The sequence below is a fragment of the Parasteatoda tepidariorum genome, chromosome 9 (assembly GCF_982258835.1).
Source record: "Parasteatoda tepidariorum strain Cologne lab strain chromosome 9, Ptep-v5.0, whole genome shotgun sequence".
In the NCBI taxonomy this organism is placed as follows: domain Eukaryota; kingdom Metazoa; phylum Arthropoda; class Arachnida; order Araneae; family Theridiidae; genus Parasteatoda; species Parasteatoda tepidariorum.
Window position 1 is genome coordinate 17859587 of NC_141763.1, and position 19088 is coordinate 17878674.

At 28.1% G+C, this 19088-nt stretch overlaps 1 protein-coding gene across 1 annotated transcript; it reads left to right on the plus strand.

Moving 5' to 3' along the window:
- Positions 1-1527: 1527 nt before the first annotated feature.
- Positions 1528-18444, plus strand: LOC107446769 (U1 small nuclear ribonucleoprotein A). Its single transcript, XM_043056425.3, has 5 exons — positions 1528-1755; positions 6668-6840; positions 9001-9259; positions 12124-12262; positions 16993-18444. The coding sequence occupies exons 1-5, from the start codon at positions 1635-1637 to the stop codon at positions 17150-17152; spliced, it is 852 nt and encodes a 283-aa protein (XP_042912359.3). The 5' UTR covers positions 1528-1634; the 3' UTR covers positions 17153-18444.
- The last annotated feature ends 644 nt before the right edge of the window (positions 18445-19088 follow it).

Genomic DNA, 19088 nt, shown 5'->3' on the forward strand with positions numbered 1-19088 from the left:
TATATTTTCGATGGAGGCTGCATCTTTAGCATGTATTTGATGGAAACTTTTTTATTGATAAAATCAGCATCTACATACCTAGCGACTTGGGACATTTGTTCTCGATGAGAGATATCAGGAGTTGAATCAAACAAAAGTCCATAATATTTATTTCTTTTGACATCGTTTATTAGTTGATTTCGAACTGTTGATGCCAGAAGATAAAGGAATTCATTTTCAATCTGTGGTGACGTGACAAATATGAGAGTAACAAATTTTTCTGTTAATAAATTTTTTCATACTCTATTCACTTAATAATAGAATCGTCGAATAAATGTAGTAAGTAATCTTATTTGATTTATTACTTACCAAGAATTGAAAGGTAACTTGAAAGGTAATAATATAGTGAAATATACAATATAATTTATGCTGACATTAAACTTATATACAACATTTAATAACATTTCATTTTTATTCTAAGCAGAGCGCGATGACAAGGACGTGAATTAAATATTGAAATATATTTAATATGAATATGAATTTAATATAATATTTAATATGAATTAAATATTAAATATTATGAATAATATTTATGAATTAACATTTATTATATTACACTGGCACTAATTTAAAATATATTTTCCAGAAATCAATTATAATAAAAAGAAATTATCCAGTAATTTTTTGTTTTGCGGATCATTTGGCGCCCCTTTGTGAGCAGCGCCCGGGGCATGATGCCCCCCCCCTTGCCCACCCTTCGCTACGCCACTGTATCCAAATAGATGAAGTGGTTTCACAAAATGTTGACATGTCTTCAGATCATTCTCAGTGATGTTTCCCAAACCGTCGCCACTAGCCCATAGTGCTCTGATCGTAAAGACACGGCTCCTGAACAGTAGAGTACCGAAGTCAAGCATCACTGGCTGCTGTCAGTAAAGGGGGTGGCTACTTTGATCAGCCTGCGTAGGGACCGAGAGTACACGGTTTCAGTTCTCATTAAACTGTTCTACCGTAAAGTGCTCGACTTTGCACGCAGGTCATTGGGTTACCGAAGCAAAGGAGCCAGTCAGAGGGAGGGTGACCACTTTGATCTGCCTGCGTAAGGGCCGAGAATACACGGTATCAGTCCTCGTTTAACTGTTTTACCGTATAGTGCTCGACTTCACACACATGTGGTTGGGTTACCAAAGCAGGGGAGCTATCCTCTCTGCAGATGATCAAAATTATGAGAGCATGTCTTCGGATCATCCTCAGGGATGTTTCCCAGACCGTCGCCAATAGCCCATTGTGCAGCTCTTGTGTGGTGTAAATAAGGTACCTACCTATCGAGTGCGAAGTAAATAAGATACCTTCCTACCTGATATGAATATTCATGTAAAAATATGCTAATCTTTAAATTACTTTTAAAAATAGAGTATAATATAAAAATTGAAAATCTGTGAAATTTAACTTTATGCCAAAATACTCTCTGGTGGGATCAGTGGAATCATTATTTTTTTTAAATTTTTAGCAACTATTGGCGATGATCAGTTTGCACAGAAATAGGCATTTAGAAACATTTCCAACATCGCGGTGCCTTCGAACAGAAGTAATAGAGCTTTATCTCTTTATTTATTTAAAAGATTGTACTTCACTTTATGTAGGCTATCAATTTTATGTCACTTCTGTCTAGTTTTTTAAAAAAAAAAAGGAATTCAAGAATGTTGCATCAGAATAATGCCGATTACATTAATACAATCTACATTAATAACTTGAATGAAAAGATTAAGATCAAAGGTGAACGAGCAATTTATCTTTTATTATAAAATTCTGCTTTTCTAATAATAACTTTAGGTTGAATAATATTTGTTATTTAGTATGTATATATATGCAGAAATTTTCTCTTGTGAATTTTTTGTTCTTTATGTTTGAATGTTCTTTAGCACTGAAATTTTTTTTCAAGATTTAACATGTTAATTCTTGTTATTTACCATTTTAGTAATTTGCCGTCACAATTGCTTTTAGAAATGTTGTAAAATCTGTGAAAGAAGCTCAGCATTTAGTTTTTAAAAATATTTCAAATATTTTCTTATTAAACTCTGTTGATGATGGAGAAGATTAGATCACTTTATTTCTTTACCATTCATCCTTGATGTTTATTATTCGAAGATATTTCCCTATTATTATTCCTTAAAGTATTTTATTATTAGGTTTTTATTTATAAGAACTACAATTATTAAATACAGATGAGCATGAGAATGTTAAAGCGTACAGCTATTAAATGCTTTGTACAATATATAAAGCATTCTTATGTGGTGTTCTAGCAAATGTTTTGTTGTAAAGAATGTAAAAATTCGAACATATGTACATATATATAGGTTGACAGATCTATATCTGTCTACCTATACATCTACCTATATATATGTGCTGTGTATATCTATCTATTTATATATATATTTTTCGAAATTAACATTTTGAAGTAGTTTTTAAAACTTTAGTTTCCATCTGCATCTAGTTTAAATCAAAATTTTCAAAAATCTTGATTTTTTTTTAAAAAGTAATTAAAAAATTGATTTTTTAGTTCAAATTGGATTTTTTTTTTTCCTTTACACAAACTTATCAAAACTCTCAAACTCTGATAAAATATTGTAATGATGATAATATAATTTAAAATCAATATTATAGCTTAAGTACTCATTGTTTCTAACTAAAATTGTCAATTATAATGTACTTTTTACAAACTGAAAAATAAAAAATTACAATGAAATACACTAACCTTTTATTCCATTCTACTCTAAAAAACAAAACCATAGTTGTTTTTATTCAAACCCAATACTTTCATGAATTTGTATAGACTAAGTTAGTCTTGACAGAATAAGGGTTTCTTCATTATTTTAGAAATGATACAGTTTCAACTAAGTGTGCTGAAACATACTTCTTACAATAGTTAGTAAGAAGAAAAACCTATATTTAATGTTTTACTGCAAAAGTTTTATGACAAAAATATTGACTAAATTGACACTGACTCAAAAAATATGACTAACAAAACTCTGGATATTCTGTACTCTGTTCTTATTGTGTGGAGATAGTGGTGTCATGTGACTTATCGTATTGTATGCAGGGGTCTGCCCAGGCCGAATTTAATACTGTTTAACGGTACCTTCACAAATACAACTTTAGGAAAAATGGTAGTATCACAAATTCTCCTTTAGGAAAAACGGTAGTTTCACAAAATACTTTTTCTTAAAATTTTATTTTTTTATCCCTTAAGAAACGATAAATCATTTTTGCCATATCTTTGTGTTGGTTTTTTAATATAATTTTTAATTTTTCACAAATTATGTCTAAATTTACGCAAAATAGGTACCTCTCAGAAAAATCTAGTCAGACCCCTGTTATGTACCGTATATTCCGGCGCATAATGTGCACCCGTAATTTTTAATACTTATTTTTAAATATTAAGATATACTCTTCGTATAACACGCACGAAAATTTGGATTGTACATGTGCAATATCTCGTCTTTCAAGATCGTAAGTAAAAAGATTTTTTCCCTATCTTTTGCAAAAATAAAAGAACTGAATTTGACATGTATGTGAGGGTAGAGTTGAAAGAGTAATAATGTGATTCTGAGAAAAGAGATTGTTTTATTCAGCAGTGCAGGTGTGTGCAAGAATGTTGTTCCCCACATTCCAGAAGTAAAGGGGGGGGGAAGGGTTTCTGGAATGCTGTCTATTGTGTATGTCTCAAAAGCATACCACAAATCAGGAGACCAAACGTAATTCCTCTTCTGCCAATCGCACCATTTGATGCCCTGCCTTTAAAAAGTAAACATTGTAAGCTTTAAGAATTCAGTGTAGTTTTTAGTAGTAGAAATGGAAACGAAGCAAACACAGCTCTGGATTTAAATGCAAAGTAATTCAATTTGCGAAAGAAAATGGAAATTGGGCTGCGGCGAGACATTTTGGTAATAACGAAAATCAATAAAGTATATAGGTAAAGGTATGTTATTTCTTTAAAATAAAAGTATTTTTCTATATTGAAATTTTTTAATCTATAATTTTTTATATTCGGCGTATACCACTCACCCGTAAATTCCGATGTTATTTTTTGTATTAAAAGTGCGCGCCGGAATATATGGTATCTTAACCTATCTATTTTCAGTTAAAGAGCAGAATGATTGTGTTTTGATAAAACCAGAATTACGGTTTGCTCGATATCTTGTTTTTTTCTAATTTTATAACTTCATTATGTTAACTTTATTACTCTTAATATTTAATTATTCATCCTTTGAAAATATTAATATAGAAGATTTGTGTTTTTATTTTTTCTGTTCAATTTTCTATGAATTATTGCTAAAATAGAGAAGACTTGATTTTTCGAGTTTGCTTTTATTCTCATTATTATTTTTAAGCAACTATGGGATTTATTGAAGAATAAATCATGTTAATAGTTGATGCAGAAATGAAAGTTATATTTTTATCAAAGAAAAGTTAAAAACTTGCTATTTAATTTTATTAAAGAAGGTAATAAGTGCAAAACTAATTTTTCTTATATATGACAAACTTTACTTTTGTAAGTATGTACAAGTAGTCTTTTAAATCAAGACAAATTGCTATTTTTCTTGTTAAGCTAAGGGATAATTACTCAAGTTATTGTTTATTGATATAAAAACTATATTTATTTACTGTAATTCTTGCAAGCCAATTTATTTCCTCGTATGGCCTTTCCATAAAAAAGTTGTGCACCCCTTTTGATAATAAAAAAATAGAAATAAAATTGCATTTATTCTTATGTATTTTTTATTTTTATAGCTATTGGTGTTGGTTGAGATCTGCTAAAGGATTTCCTTGTTTATTTACCTAGCAAACTTTTTATTGGTAGGAACTTTTTAAAAAAATTTCTTTTCAAAATTTTTGTCAGCACATCATATTTGCAATTTAAATAGTAATTACTGTCATACTTAGGAAGATTTACAATTATCAGTAAGTAGGTATGTTTTTGCATGACACAAAGATTTAGTCATGGATCCAATAGCAACATTAAAACTGCACATGAAATAAACTATTATGAACATTTGTTTTTTTCTTGATGTGTGTTTTTTTATTATTTTAATTTTTTAGCTTTTTTATGTATAGTAGAGCCTTGATCCTTTTTCAAAGGACTATTTATTGCAAACAATAGATACCGAGAAGCAACGAATGCGTGTCAACGTAAAATAATAAATGATGACTTGAACCCTGTGGCAGATTTTTTTTTGTCTTTCTGCGACAAACGTTGCCACACTAAAATTATAATATAAATATTTATGCAACCAATTTATAATAACAGAAGAGCTTTGTGTTTATTAAATTTTGGTCTAAATTTTTATAAGAAATAATCTTTTTAAATGAAAAATTAGTAAAATGTCATATCTTTTATAAATTAATAATAAGGAAAATTAAAATAAATAAAATCATTCATCTATAGACTGAAATGTAAATATTGTATTACTGTTTAAGATGTTAACCCCCTACAGTAACAAATCTTAATTTGATTCTTCATTTGAGCATCAGGACAGACTTCTCATTACAAAATAATTTCAGTATTTTTAAATGTTCATAGATATTTTGAACAACAAACGTGATAATCTGCTAGTTTAAAAACCGATCTAAACGGTTATTAGTAGCATTATAGAAATAGCATTTGTGATTGAACCTTTAAAACAAGGCGATACAAGCAATAAATATGGATCAAGGTTCAGCTGTAATTATTTCCATTATATTATGCCATAGAATTTTTGAGTCAAATATGTGAGTCTTTGAATAAACTTTCCAAGTAAGTAAGAAGAAAAACTTGAATATTTTATAATAACTCCAATACTCCAAAATATAGAGAGGGATACTGTTTTATTTATTTTTTTGAAGAGATTCTAGCCTTTTAAGATATGAAAGGCTGTATTTTATTTAACATTAGAACAGAGTCCTTCAATATTTGAGACACTATCCCGGCTAAAATTCACCTCCACACTTTAATTTTCGTGAAATTTTTTAACAGATGTAGTATGTTGAACTTTTCATCGACCTAAACCATAAGAGAATGAAGAACTTAATTCATACATATTTATTGCAAGAGTAATAATAAATCAAAATAAGGTTGTCATAAGGTTACAATGTTTCAAAAGCAATGGTTTTATGAGTGAAAAGTGGGTAACTCAAAATTTTTTGTTCCAAGTAGAAGAAAGATGCCATTGCTTGACTTCTAAGCATTTCTGTGTACCATTATAGATTGAGACACAATAATCTATGTAGTTAGATAAGTTTAGTTAATGTAGTTATATCAATGTTTAAAATTCAATAATTTAAAAGATGAAACCTACTCATTTATAAATATTTGATCGTCAATGGCGAGAGGGCGATTGAAATTTCTTACCTTGCATTGAAATTTTATGAAATCTTAAGAATTTTACTTCTTCGAAATTTTATCAGGAAATATACATTAGCATGTTTTGATTTCTAAGTTCTCTAATGACTGTGCTAATTTTAAAAGGTAAGTGCATTTTATTCTATTGCACTGTTTTTAATAAATGGACTAAAAAAAAAAACATGTGTGTAAAGCTATTATTATAATTCTTGGTAAGAGCTTTTTTATTTATCTTGTTACTCTGCAGTTTCTTCTTCTTATTATATAATCAAGTGAGTATTTTTTGCTGAAAAGTTTTTAATTTTTTAGATCTAAAGAGAGCCCTTCAAGCTGTTTTTGCTCAATTTGGTAATATAGTTGATATTTTTGCATCAAAGAATTTAAAAATGCGTGGACAAGCATTTGTGGCCTTCAAAGAGAAAAAAGGTGCTATTGATGCATTGCGTTCAATGCAAGGATTCCCATTCTTCGATAAACCTTTGGTAACTTTCTTTCATTCTACTTTTAAATTACTTTTTTTTTTCTGATTAAGCATTACAATCTATTTAGAGGAAATATATTGCTTATGCTAGTCCTTATGTATGAATGAGAATGTTAGTACCCAACCTTAGGAGCACAATTACATCTAGTGCTATGCAACAAAATTGGTAAAAAGCAAATGTCCTGGGCATATTTTCAAAATGAACTACTTTCACTGGATGCTGTTACTATTACTCTTCTTTTTAATGAATAATAACTTTGTTCTTTTAAGGAATGACTTAAAGGCCTAAAGCTAATGAGTTTAGTTCTCTTAGTTTAGACGTTACAGCAAGTCAATTTAGACCTAAAAAACTAAGAAAGTATTAAAATTGAAAAAAAAAAGGAATCATATTATTTAACTTCAATAATCTTGAAATATTTTGGAAATAGTCCTTTCTTTTAAATTGTGCCCTTTTATTTGTTTTATTAACAGGATGTGTAGCATTTTTAAGAAGTGCTTAAAGATGCTTATTTTTGATTTACATTTTTTTAGAAGCCCTTAAAGGTGGTTTTTATTTCAGGGTTTGTAAAAAGTGCTTAATTTTCTATCTTCTAGAAATAGATTTTTTCTTCGCCATGTCGATTGTTGTTCTAAATTACAAAAAATGCTGTTCTTTGTACCTGCAATGCTGTTCACTTGTTGATGTTTGTTGAGATGTTGAACACTGTAAAAAGTTCTTGAAATTTGCAGAAAAAATTCCCTTGAAATTTATTTTAATACAAACATATAAAAACTTATGTTTATATTATTATGTACACATATTTGCGGCATTTTAATAGTTACACATTACTTAGTTCTCACATTTTCCTCTTTATTAACACCAAAATTCGTTCGTAAATAGTCTTGAAAAATTATTTTAGTCTTTTTTCAGCATTTTACGTTTTTAGTAAAAATTTTCATAGAAATCTATGGCATGGTGGTGTTGACCATAGGTCCCTTTCAGGTGAACTGTAACTTGAGTGCATAACACAACAACTTTTATTATGGAAATTTAAAAAATTATTAGATTTTTTTTTGTAGTTATTCAAATCAGGGTGAAATTAAGTACATTTATATCCCTAATAAATGTTGTTTCGTTTGTTGTAATTTTCTTTTAATATTTAATTAAATATTATGTTACTTCTATGTTACTGGAGCTCCTAAATATTGTGCAAACTATAGCAGTAAGCAGTTCCAAAATTGTTTGTTTCAATTTCAAACTTTAGCTGCTCAATTGATGAAGCTAGAAGAAATATGACATTAAATAAATTAAAGTTTATAATTATTTATTAATAAATGGTATGATTTCATAACAGATATTTAGTTATCATTCCTGTGGCAGAATTCTCTAGCACTAATATCTTTCTGCAACATACTTTTAATAATAACATATGTGTTACTAATTTAAAATAACAAGCGCTGTGTTAACAAAATTATATATATTTGTTTTTAATTGAACACGTAAGAATTTTTTATTCCAATATTATGTGTGATATTATTTCCTTCTTCACATTTTGTAAATAATTATCACAATAAAAAAATAATTAAAAATTATTAAGTCCGTAGCAATAATTGCAGAAAAACGAAAAGCAATGACGAAATCACGCGAATCGGTTTCATCAAATGCGTGTTTAGTTTCAAGACTAGATTGTTGTAATATATAATATCGTATTTTTAAAAAAATAAAGTTTAACAACTATGTGAAAATCAACAGTAATAACTGCCAAAAATTCAATAGAAATATTGCATTAAAAAGTAAATACTCAATGCACGATTGGAATTTTCCATATTGTTTGAAATGTATCAGAATATTTAAAATCCATGTGAAAATCAGTAACTGCCGAAAATACAATCGAAACATTGCATCGATTTATGATACTAGATATCTGCGTAAATTGAGGGCATAAAAATGTGTTCATCTAAATGCATGATTTAAATATTACATGTAAATTTCTGTAGGAATAAAAAGTAAATTTTTTAATACTTTTCAAAAGAAAAATCTTTCTGCAAGAACTCTAATATTCTGCCACAGGGATTATCATAATAGTATATTAAAATCGCATCTGTTGCTACTGTGTTAGGAGCTCCTTTAACCTGGAAGTGCTATGCTAATGGTGTTATTAATCTGAAGTTATTTTGGTAGAAGATACAGTTGGCTAAAACTGACTCTGATTGCATAGCCAAGATCAAAGGAACCTACATTAAAAGGGAAAAAACTACTACTACTTATAGAATTAATAAAAAGGAAGCCAGCATTAAGGAAAAAAGCTTTGTCCATAATCCAGATAGTCCGAATAATGCCCTTCAACCATCACATCAAGCAACAAACAAGTCTTCAAATATTAATCTTCCAGCTCCAAATCAGCACTTAGTTTCGATTCCACCACCTCTTCCGCTCTCCAGTAAGACATTTTATATCCTATATATTCTTAAATTGGTTTAGATTCCCCCACCTCTTCCGCTCTTTAGTACGACTTTTTATATCCTATATATTATTGAATTAATTGTATGGCGCTTATAGTGATATGGGAGTTTATAGGAAGTCTCTTGGACAAGAAAAGTGTCAAATTGGTTTAAAGCCTTAAGAAATTGAAGAAAGCCTGAGGCTGAAAAAGAAAAAAAACGTAAAGTGTAAAAAGATGTATGTAGTTTTATAGCTTAAATTTAAATCAAATTAATTTGGATATGGATTTAAAATTAGTTATGTTGGAAATATAAATACATTTGAATTCATTAATATGAATTAAGTCTAAAACTAATTATGGATGAGAATACTACAAATTAAAATAAGAAACACATTTTAAAGCAACAAATTTTTAAGTAAGAAAGGGACAAAAAATTCCTGATAAATAGTTCGACAGAGACAGGAGAGCAGTTAAAATTTTGAACTTCTTAATTTTACCTTTAGATTTGTTTATTTCATAGTATTTCTTGAACAATTTAAATACCAGTGCCGTAGCGAGCTTAACTCGCGCCCGGGGCACAATACCTTTTTAGCGCCCCCCCCATTCGAAATCCATTTAATATTATAAGTAAAATATACTCGCAAAGTAATAAATAAATAAAGTAGAATTAATAAAGTCATAGACTCAAGTTAGGCATTAAATTTGAGACAAAAAATGTAGTTGAGAAAACAAGACTAGACTTTGAAATGTATATGATCATCTAGAATTAGTTCATAAGATACCTATTATTTATTTTACATATTTATAAAGAAATATTTTAAAAACACGCAAAAACAATAAAAAAGTAAATATTTATTATCTCTAAGGAGATACATATATTTAATAATATGATTATAATACAATTATAAAACTAATTACTATGTGTAAATTTTCCGCTTTTGATGAAGCAAATTTATCAATAATATCATCAAAGTTGATCATTTCAAATTTTTCTCTTTCCACACTTAAAAATGCCAGGTCACTTAGGTGATCTTGTCCCACCGTTGATCGTAGATATGTCAAAATTAATTTTAATTTCCTGAATGACCATTCGCAGTTAGCAATTGATACTGAGATAGTCAGGAGTATTTGAAGTGCCACTCTCAGGTTTGGAAAAACATCTTCTCCATACGGGATTATAAGAGTAAGAAATTCTAATGGAGTTTTAAGTTCAATTTCTTTTCTACAAAGGAGTAACATTTTACAGTCACATTCTTCGATAAAGAGTTCTATTCCATTGAAATCTGTATTATACACTGTACAAACATACAAACGATTTTTGTACAGTGCAAATATTTGGAGATAATATATGTAACCACACAGCGTAGATGCCATAAGGAAGTGCTGACAGATACAGGTCGAGTCCGACATGTGTCCGGACATGTATCCGGACATGTCGGACATGTATCCAGCCATTAGAAAAGACGTGTCATTTCTATTATGAATATATTATTACAGTTTGATTAGTGTTCCTTTTTATTTACGAATTAACATTTATTATATTTCACTGGCACTAAATATAAAATATTTTTTGCAGAAATAAATTATAATAAAAATAAAAATTATCCAACAATTTTTTTTGTTTTGCTGACCATTTGGCGCCCCTTTGTGAGTAGCGCCCGGGGGATGATGCCCCCCCTTGCTCCCCCCTCGCTACGCCACTGTTAAATACATAAACTTTTTTTGTAAAAAAATATGATATTGCATGTAAATGGACTAGTGAAAATGTAACAGAGCTCATTCTAGGCATTGAAGACAGGGCCCAACCCTGCTGCCCTTTTAGTCAAAAGAATCCACCCTGTTGCTCCTGAAGTAAATTAGTGCCCTGATGTAATAGACTCCATACCCTTTTTGCTCTTTCTTTCCTCAGCCTTTTATTCCCCTCCCCCCAAACTCTACAATGGATTTCTTAAATTTTTGTTATTTTCAACTCTTTTTATTTAGTTTGTCATTGCTGTCAATACATAGATTTATACAGGAAAGGAAAAATAGCCATCACACCCTCTTGTTGCACTTGTCTTTGAAAGTTTGCAGTTACTTCCACTATCATTAAACCATAATAATTATTAATAATTTTAATTAATAAATCATAACTACAGACACTTAAAAACCTACATTTATTATTTTATTAATATATGCATGCATTTTAAATAAATTACTAAGCTAATTAACTCAATATATATATATTAATTTATTAATAAAAATTAGTAATTAATATGATTGCTTTGCTACTTTTAGAAAACTAAAAATTCTTTTTCTTTCTTTTACTAATTGACAATGTTTTTTAATAGAACATGTAAGGCCCATGGAAAGAAATTATTCCTTTTTTAGAATAATAATGCCCTTTTTTGAAACTTTTGCACCCTGCCCTTTTTTTTCTGCCTAGAATGAGCTCTGAATGTAAACATGGTTGTTATATCGTTAGTTACTGGTCCTGTGGACTAAATTTTCTTAATTTCTACCCATGTGCAGTTATAGTTTTTCAAATCTTCTCACAATATATAATTTATATCATTAAATATATTTTCATTGAATATTTAAAAAGATTTAAGATTTTTTTAAAAATTTTATTTTTTTGCTGTTTTGCTAATAATTTTCCTTGGTTTCTTATCTATGTACAGAGGTCTGTCCAGGCCACATTTACTATCGTTTAGCTGTACCTTCGCAAATTCAGCTTTAGGAAAAACACCGTAGTTTCACAAAATACTTTATTTTTGTATTCCGTAAGAAGCGATAAATCCGTATTTTTACCATATTTTTGTGTTGCTTTTTTAATATAATTTTTAATTTTAAAAAATTATGTCTAAATTTTCACAAAATAGGTACTTCTCAGAAAAACCTAAACAGACCCCTGATGTATGTATTTCCAGTACAAGTAGAGCCACCTTCTAATAACATTCTTTTCTTGACGAATTTGCCTCCTGATACAAATGAAATGCTGTTGAGTACTTTATTTGGAAGGTAAGTTTTAATTTTTCATATAATTGTGACAAGTGCATAAAATTTTTTAAAGGTGCTTATTTTTGTTTTTTAAAAGCCCTTGAAGTTGCTTTTTCATTGGGTGTTTTTAAAAAAGTGGTTCGAATTTTTTTTTTCTTTACCATGTTGGTTTTTACCATTTTTTATGCAAAAGCAAGCTTTTCATATTGTTCTATTCAACATTTTCACAATTAATTTAAACTCAATCCATTTAGGCTTACCGCTGGTCCATAGCGTATGAAAGCCCCAGTCATTTTTTATGTTTGATGAAATACTTACTAGTCCGCATTTGCGTCTACTAAGTTGGGTCGGGGGAGATTATTGCACTCTCGTGTGCAACTCTGCTGCATTTTGCAAGATATTCTCAATATCAGGCTTCGTTTTCCACCCTCTGAAATCGCACCAAAAAATCTCTTGATCATTATCTATTATAATCAAGAAAAGAGTTCTTTGTCAAAAATTAGTTATTTTATCATGATCATGTAAAGTCTTTGAAAATTATTTTGCATTTTGTTAATGAATGCAGTGCTTAAAAAGTACTTAAAAGGTGCATATTTTTGGTTGAAAGATTTGACCCCTGTATTTCTGACATTTAGAGTCCCCAAAATAACTTGGTAACTTTGCCTTGATTGTCATGGTGCCTTTTGTATTGGCTGCTGCTTCGCTATTAAAAACTTTTAAATTTATGGTGATACATATTTCAATTTTTAACATTATTGTAAATAGTTAAGAATTTGTATCATAGTTTTACATAACTGTTTTTTCCAAAACTATTTTATTGTCATTTATTAATATTATTATAATAATAAGTAAAAATATTTTTAATAAGCAAATAAAACTAATCAAGAAACATAACCAGGGGTTGCATTCCCCCTAAAATTCATAAAATTCATAAAACTATGTGCAAACCCTAAAATTCCTAAAAATCTGATAAAAGTTTGTTGGTGTTCCTAAAAAGTTAGAGTTATAGGCTAAATATAAATAAAAAAGCAATAATCTAAAATTTAAGAATTTAACTACATTAATTAAAACTTTTAATTTTGTCACATGGGAATTCTGATCCTGAGAGATGCTTTTCGATAAATAAAGCAATGCTTAATGTGAGTCACCATGAGAATACTATTATGTCTCTTCGACTAATCAAAGATGCCATTTGAAATTATGGAGGAGTGTTGAAGATCACCACAACGCTATTGAGGGCAGTAAAGGAATCTCACAAATCATATCAAGAATATATTAGCAAAATGATCATAATTAATTTGTTTTTCTATAACTTCTAATATAAATTGCTGATTTGAAATCTAATAATATCGCACAATAGTTTTTCTTAATAAGGTAAGGTAAAGGGTAATAATAAAGTTTTGATTAAGAAGGTAAAAATTAAATAAAAATCAAATAAAAAAAGTATTCTATTTTAGAGAGGAAGGCTCCTTTTTTAAAAAATTACTAAAGAATCGAAATAGAATTTTAATTTACGGTAATAATTTTAATTAAAGGTATGCAGATTATTTGTTCTGATTTTTCGAACTATTTTTTTTAATACTTTTATTGCTTATATAAGCATCGCAGAGGATGAGAAAGGGAATTGTTTACAGTATATGTAACTTTAGTTAGCAATATTTTTGTCATGATTTCCTTCAATTTTATCTGATATTAAATTTTGGAAACTTTTCTGTGTGTACATATAAGTATGAGAGATATGAGAATATAAATTGTTTAAAGTATATACAATTTAAGACAGTATTATTTTTGTTAATATTTATGTTGATACAGTTTTTATATGGTATATTTTTACTTTATAAATGATTCTATCATTTTCTGTATACAAAATCTGATAGGAATAGGAAAGAAATGAAATTGTGAATTTTTTTAATATATCGCTTTTAATAATTTTAAATTCGTAAAATTTCATTCAAATATTCCTTAATTTTTTATGTGGCGTTGCATTTTAATTTACGAATTGTTTTAGAAGTATATTTAATTTTTCCAAGTTAGTGTTCATTTATTTTTTCTCTTGATTTATTCTCACTTTTGTCTGTGCCTGAATTATGCACTTAATTTTTGATACATAATATGTAAAGTTGAAATTTCATTTTTACACTTTAGAGATTTCATTCTTGACTTAATAAATTTCAGAGCTTTATTTTATGGCTTGCTATTTTATGGCTGTTTATGATATGTATGGATGAATAAGAATAATCTTCTGTTATGTAATAAATTACCGTGTGATCTGTTTTTATCCTAGCAAAATCATATATTACCCCTAAAATTTGTTGAAAAAAGTTCCTAAAATGACCCTAAAATTTGTTGAAAAAAGTTCCTAAAATGACCCTAAAATTTTAAAAATATTTGCTGCTACCCCTGCATAACAGTTAATTCACATTGCAATTAAAATTATCACATTTATGATTAATGCGTTATAAATTTATTTATTTTATAATTTATTCATTTATTTTTCATTTCACAAAATATTGATGGTCAGCCATATGTGACAAATAGTTTTGTTATTTACTTCATTACATTTACTATTAATTTTTAAGGGATCTTTAATTGCAGAAACAAGGTTGCCACTCTGCAGCAAGAACAGGGAAAACCCGGAGAATACAGGGAGTTTAAAAATCACCTAAAATAACAAAGAGAATTTAAGGAAATTTTGAGTTTTTCTTTACAAACTAGTAAAATGCAGAGAATTTTGTTTCTTATTTTCGTCTTTTAAAAATGGTTACCTCTCAAAGGGTAGTCTATGGCAGTGTTCCCCAACCTTTTTATCACCGCGGACCTGACACCGTTTAATAATTTTACCGCGGCCCACTGGGGGGGGGGCGTTGATTGTTTACATTTTAGATTATTTTAATTTAATTGTGTTTAAACATGTCATCAAAATAAAATACAGTTGCACCAAAATATAAATATAAAGTGATTTAACATTTTAACTTACTAGAACGTTAAATCAATGAGAACCCTGAGCTTGTTTCTTTGCAATGAGACGATTCCATCTGGGGGTAATCGGAGACAATGATACATTACAAACATTAAAATATTTATGTCACTACTTTCGGGGGCCACTTTTTTTAAATAAATAAAATTTTAATGGAGCACAGATATTTTTTATTTGGGGTATAAACCTAGGAATTTAAATTCAGTTTTAATGGAATGGGCGGCCCGGTACCATTTGATCCGCGGACCGGGGGTTGGGGAACACTGGTCTATGGGATATTTAAGCATGATATTTTCAGTTATATTAAACTATTTCATTTACTAAAGCATTATTTTTAGATTTGAGTGGCAACCTTGAGAAATGTTCAAAAATGTAGACTTTTGTTGTTAGACTTTTGTTTGTTAAATGTTGTTTTTGAAAAGTGCTTAATTTTTCCTTTTCAAAAATGAGATTTTTTTTCTTTACCATGTTGATTTTCACCATTTATTATGCAAAAGCATGATTTTTACATTGTTCTATTCAACCTCTTCACAATTCATTAAAAAGCAATGCATTTTGGCATACCCTCGGTCCGTAGCGTATGAAAGTGCCAATCATTTGACATGTTTGATGAAATACTTGCGGGTCCGCATGTACGTATACCTATCTGGGTTCGGTGACTTTCTTGCACTCTCATGTGCAACTCTGCTGCAATTTGCATGATATTCTCAATTTCAGGCTTCATTCCCCCCTCTCAGAAATCGAACCCAAAAATCTCTCGATATTTTTATGGTGGCTAATATAATCAAGAAAATTGTTTTTTTGTCAGAAACTAGTTATTTTATGATCATGAAAAGTCTATGAAGACTATTTTGCATTTTGTTAATGTATATAGTGCTTACAAATATTCTTTTAGTGCTTAAAAGGTGCTTATTTTTTGTTGAAATATTTGGCTTCGCACTCTGTTTGTGTTCCAATACTTCATTTTTGATTTAGTAGTATTTTTAAAAGCAACCAACTAGTGTACCTTTCATTTGCGGTCAACAAAGCCATTATTAGCTAAAGCCTTAAAGTATGCATAAAATGAGTGTCTTGATATACAGGTTTATGATATGCAAAACCGACATTTCCAAAACATGAAACTTTCGAGGGAAGTTTATTTTCTGTAACACTTAACTAAAATATGATGCTCTTTAGTTTAAGAGACATTAAAGCAGTGTGTTTTAAAACACAATTTAAGGGGACATGTAAAGGGGGGGGGGTAATTTTTCAATTAATTTTGGTTGATGAGTTCAGCAACTTAGGAGTTGTTTGGTTTTATTTCGAATGAAAACTTAAATTTTGTTAAACTTAAATTTTGTTATGTTTAATGTAAATACTGGGTTTTTAAGATTACAAATAGAGAAAAATATTTTGTCTAAATACATTTTATTGATTCATACAAATGAATAGTCATTCTGTAATTGCTGCTCAGTCGTTTTATTTGGAATTGACTTTAATTTATATTCAATTGATCTTCAAAATCTGGCTTTTAAGCCAGATTTTGGAGTTGTTAACTTGGTATAATTTTCCTTTATTATTTCATTCTACATTTTGATATCAAGATTTTTATTACGTTATTTTTTAAAATCTTTTGCTGTTGTCATTTTCATATTTATTTTGGTACTGCCTCATGCTTCTTTTTTTCTTCCTTTTTTTCTTAGTTGCTGCATAAAATTGATTTTTGTTATGTTACTTATCCAATTAATTTGAAAATTTTTTAATATTTTTTTTTTTGATTTTTCTTTTCCTTCAGATTTTCTGGATTTAGAGAAATTAGAACTGTTTCTAGCCGAGAAGAGATTGCCTTCGTTGAATTTGATGATGTGGCCTCAGCTGAATGTGCTAAAAATGCCCTTCAGGGTTACAAATTGTCACCAACTCATTCTATTAATATCTCATTTGCTAAAAAATAGAATTTCCTTTTTAAAAACTTTTTTTTTTCCTATTTGAAATTATTTTTCCGATATATTTTACCAAATTGGAATAATTTAAAGCATTTGTCATGAAAACTTTTTGCTGTATTTTAGGTTTTAAAGTCCTTCTACAGGAAAAAAAATTGCTTAGTTTTATAATTAAGGAGGCAGTCTTTTCCTAGTCATGTGCCTTATATATCAGTGAAACATCTCATTTCATACTTTTTAGTTTTCATGTTTTAAATTTAAAATGTTTTAAATTTAAAAAAATGTTTTTTTTTTTTTTTTTTTTTTTTAATTTAAAAGTAAACTACTTTTAATAAATTATTAGTCTAGATTTAAAGAAACTCTGGAAGGTGTTTTTGTATTTTTAGCTATTTAATAGTATTTAATAGTGCATGTTGTAATTTTATAGAATTATATGCGGAAAAAAACCTTTGTAATGCTTTTGGATATTATTACAATATACTTTGCAATATTACAGTTTCAAGCTTTTGTATTGATTTTTTTTGAGAAACCTTAATTCCACTTTAAAATTAAATACAACAAAATGCAATTAAATTTTATCTTCTATAAATTTGAAATTAATTTTGAAAAATTTCTAAATAGACACATTTTTGTTTTTAAAGAAAAGAACTTCTGTTAAATCTAATTTTAATTTCTGAAAATTTTAAAAAAGATGAGAATTATTAATTGGTAGTAGGAATATATTTTTGTTTGTATTATTGCATCAGGAAAAATCACATTTTCCCCTTGACATTATTTTATTTACTCTTATTCTTATCAAATATACTACTAAATTATAACTTGGTTATAATACTGAAAAAACTCATAACTTTAGAAGATTATCCTTTACAAGCTAACTGTTGTAATCATAATCTTATGTTTTGATAAATTATATGCTAAAATAGGATAAAATAATTTTTTTGTTAAATATTTCTCTACTAGTTGAAAACATTTGAATTAGACTGTTAAAGTTTCTTAATTCTGCCGTTACTTTCTCCCTCACTATTTGTTGTTATTTAAAAATTTCATTTTATTTTTATATGAAACAAATTGGACAAGTCTTTTGTTTAATGGCACATTTTGTTTATGAGATTAGTTAAATTAGCATAAACTGTAGTGAAAAAAAGTTTAGACAAGTTTATTACTATTTATATAAATATAGTGTATATTATTTCAAAAAGTTTTCCTTTTTTTTTCCAAGACCAGTTTATCTCATACAGTACCGCTCAAAAGTATCAGTACACCTAGAAACTTATAAAAAAATGGCAAAATTGAAAGTGTCATAACTTCTTTAAAAATGATCAAAAATGCTTCTGCTTTAGCTAATTTTGAAGCTTAAAATCTCTACTTTTATGTACTCTAATTGTTTTTAATTAATATATTTTGCAACTTTGTACAATTACACTCTAAACAATCATGGAAAATTGTATTAATTTTTTGTGAAGTTTGACGCGATGTACGGGCACAAAGGGGTTAGATATTGTTAATTTTTATTATATCATTGAAAAATTTGGACTTTTAACTTTCATTTAAAAGAAAAAAATTCCAAAAAAACATGTTTTTTGACGAAGTTATTGTCAAATTAAAAAAAGGTTTTTTTTTCTTCAGAATTTAATGATTTTACAGCAATTATAAAGAATTTTAGTGTAATTATAATATATGAACATTTTTTAATTAAAATAAATTAAAATTTAATATTTCTCGATAATATTATTTCATTATTCATTATAACAATTTAAACTTTTTTTTTTGGAAAATATAATAATGAAATAAGAATCAACGTTTGCAATTTAATATTTTGAAATTTATTTTTTCGTACTTTTCTCAGAAAAAATAAATTTCAAAATATTAAATTGTAAACGTTGATTCTTATTTCATTATTATATTTCCCCCCAAAAAAGTTAAAATTGTTATAATAAATTATGAAATA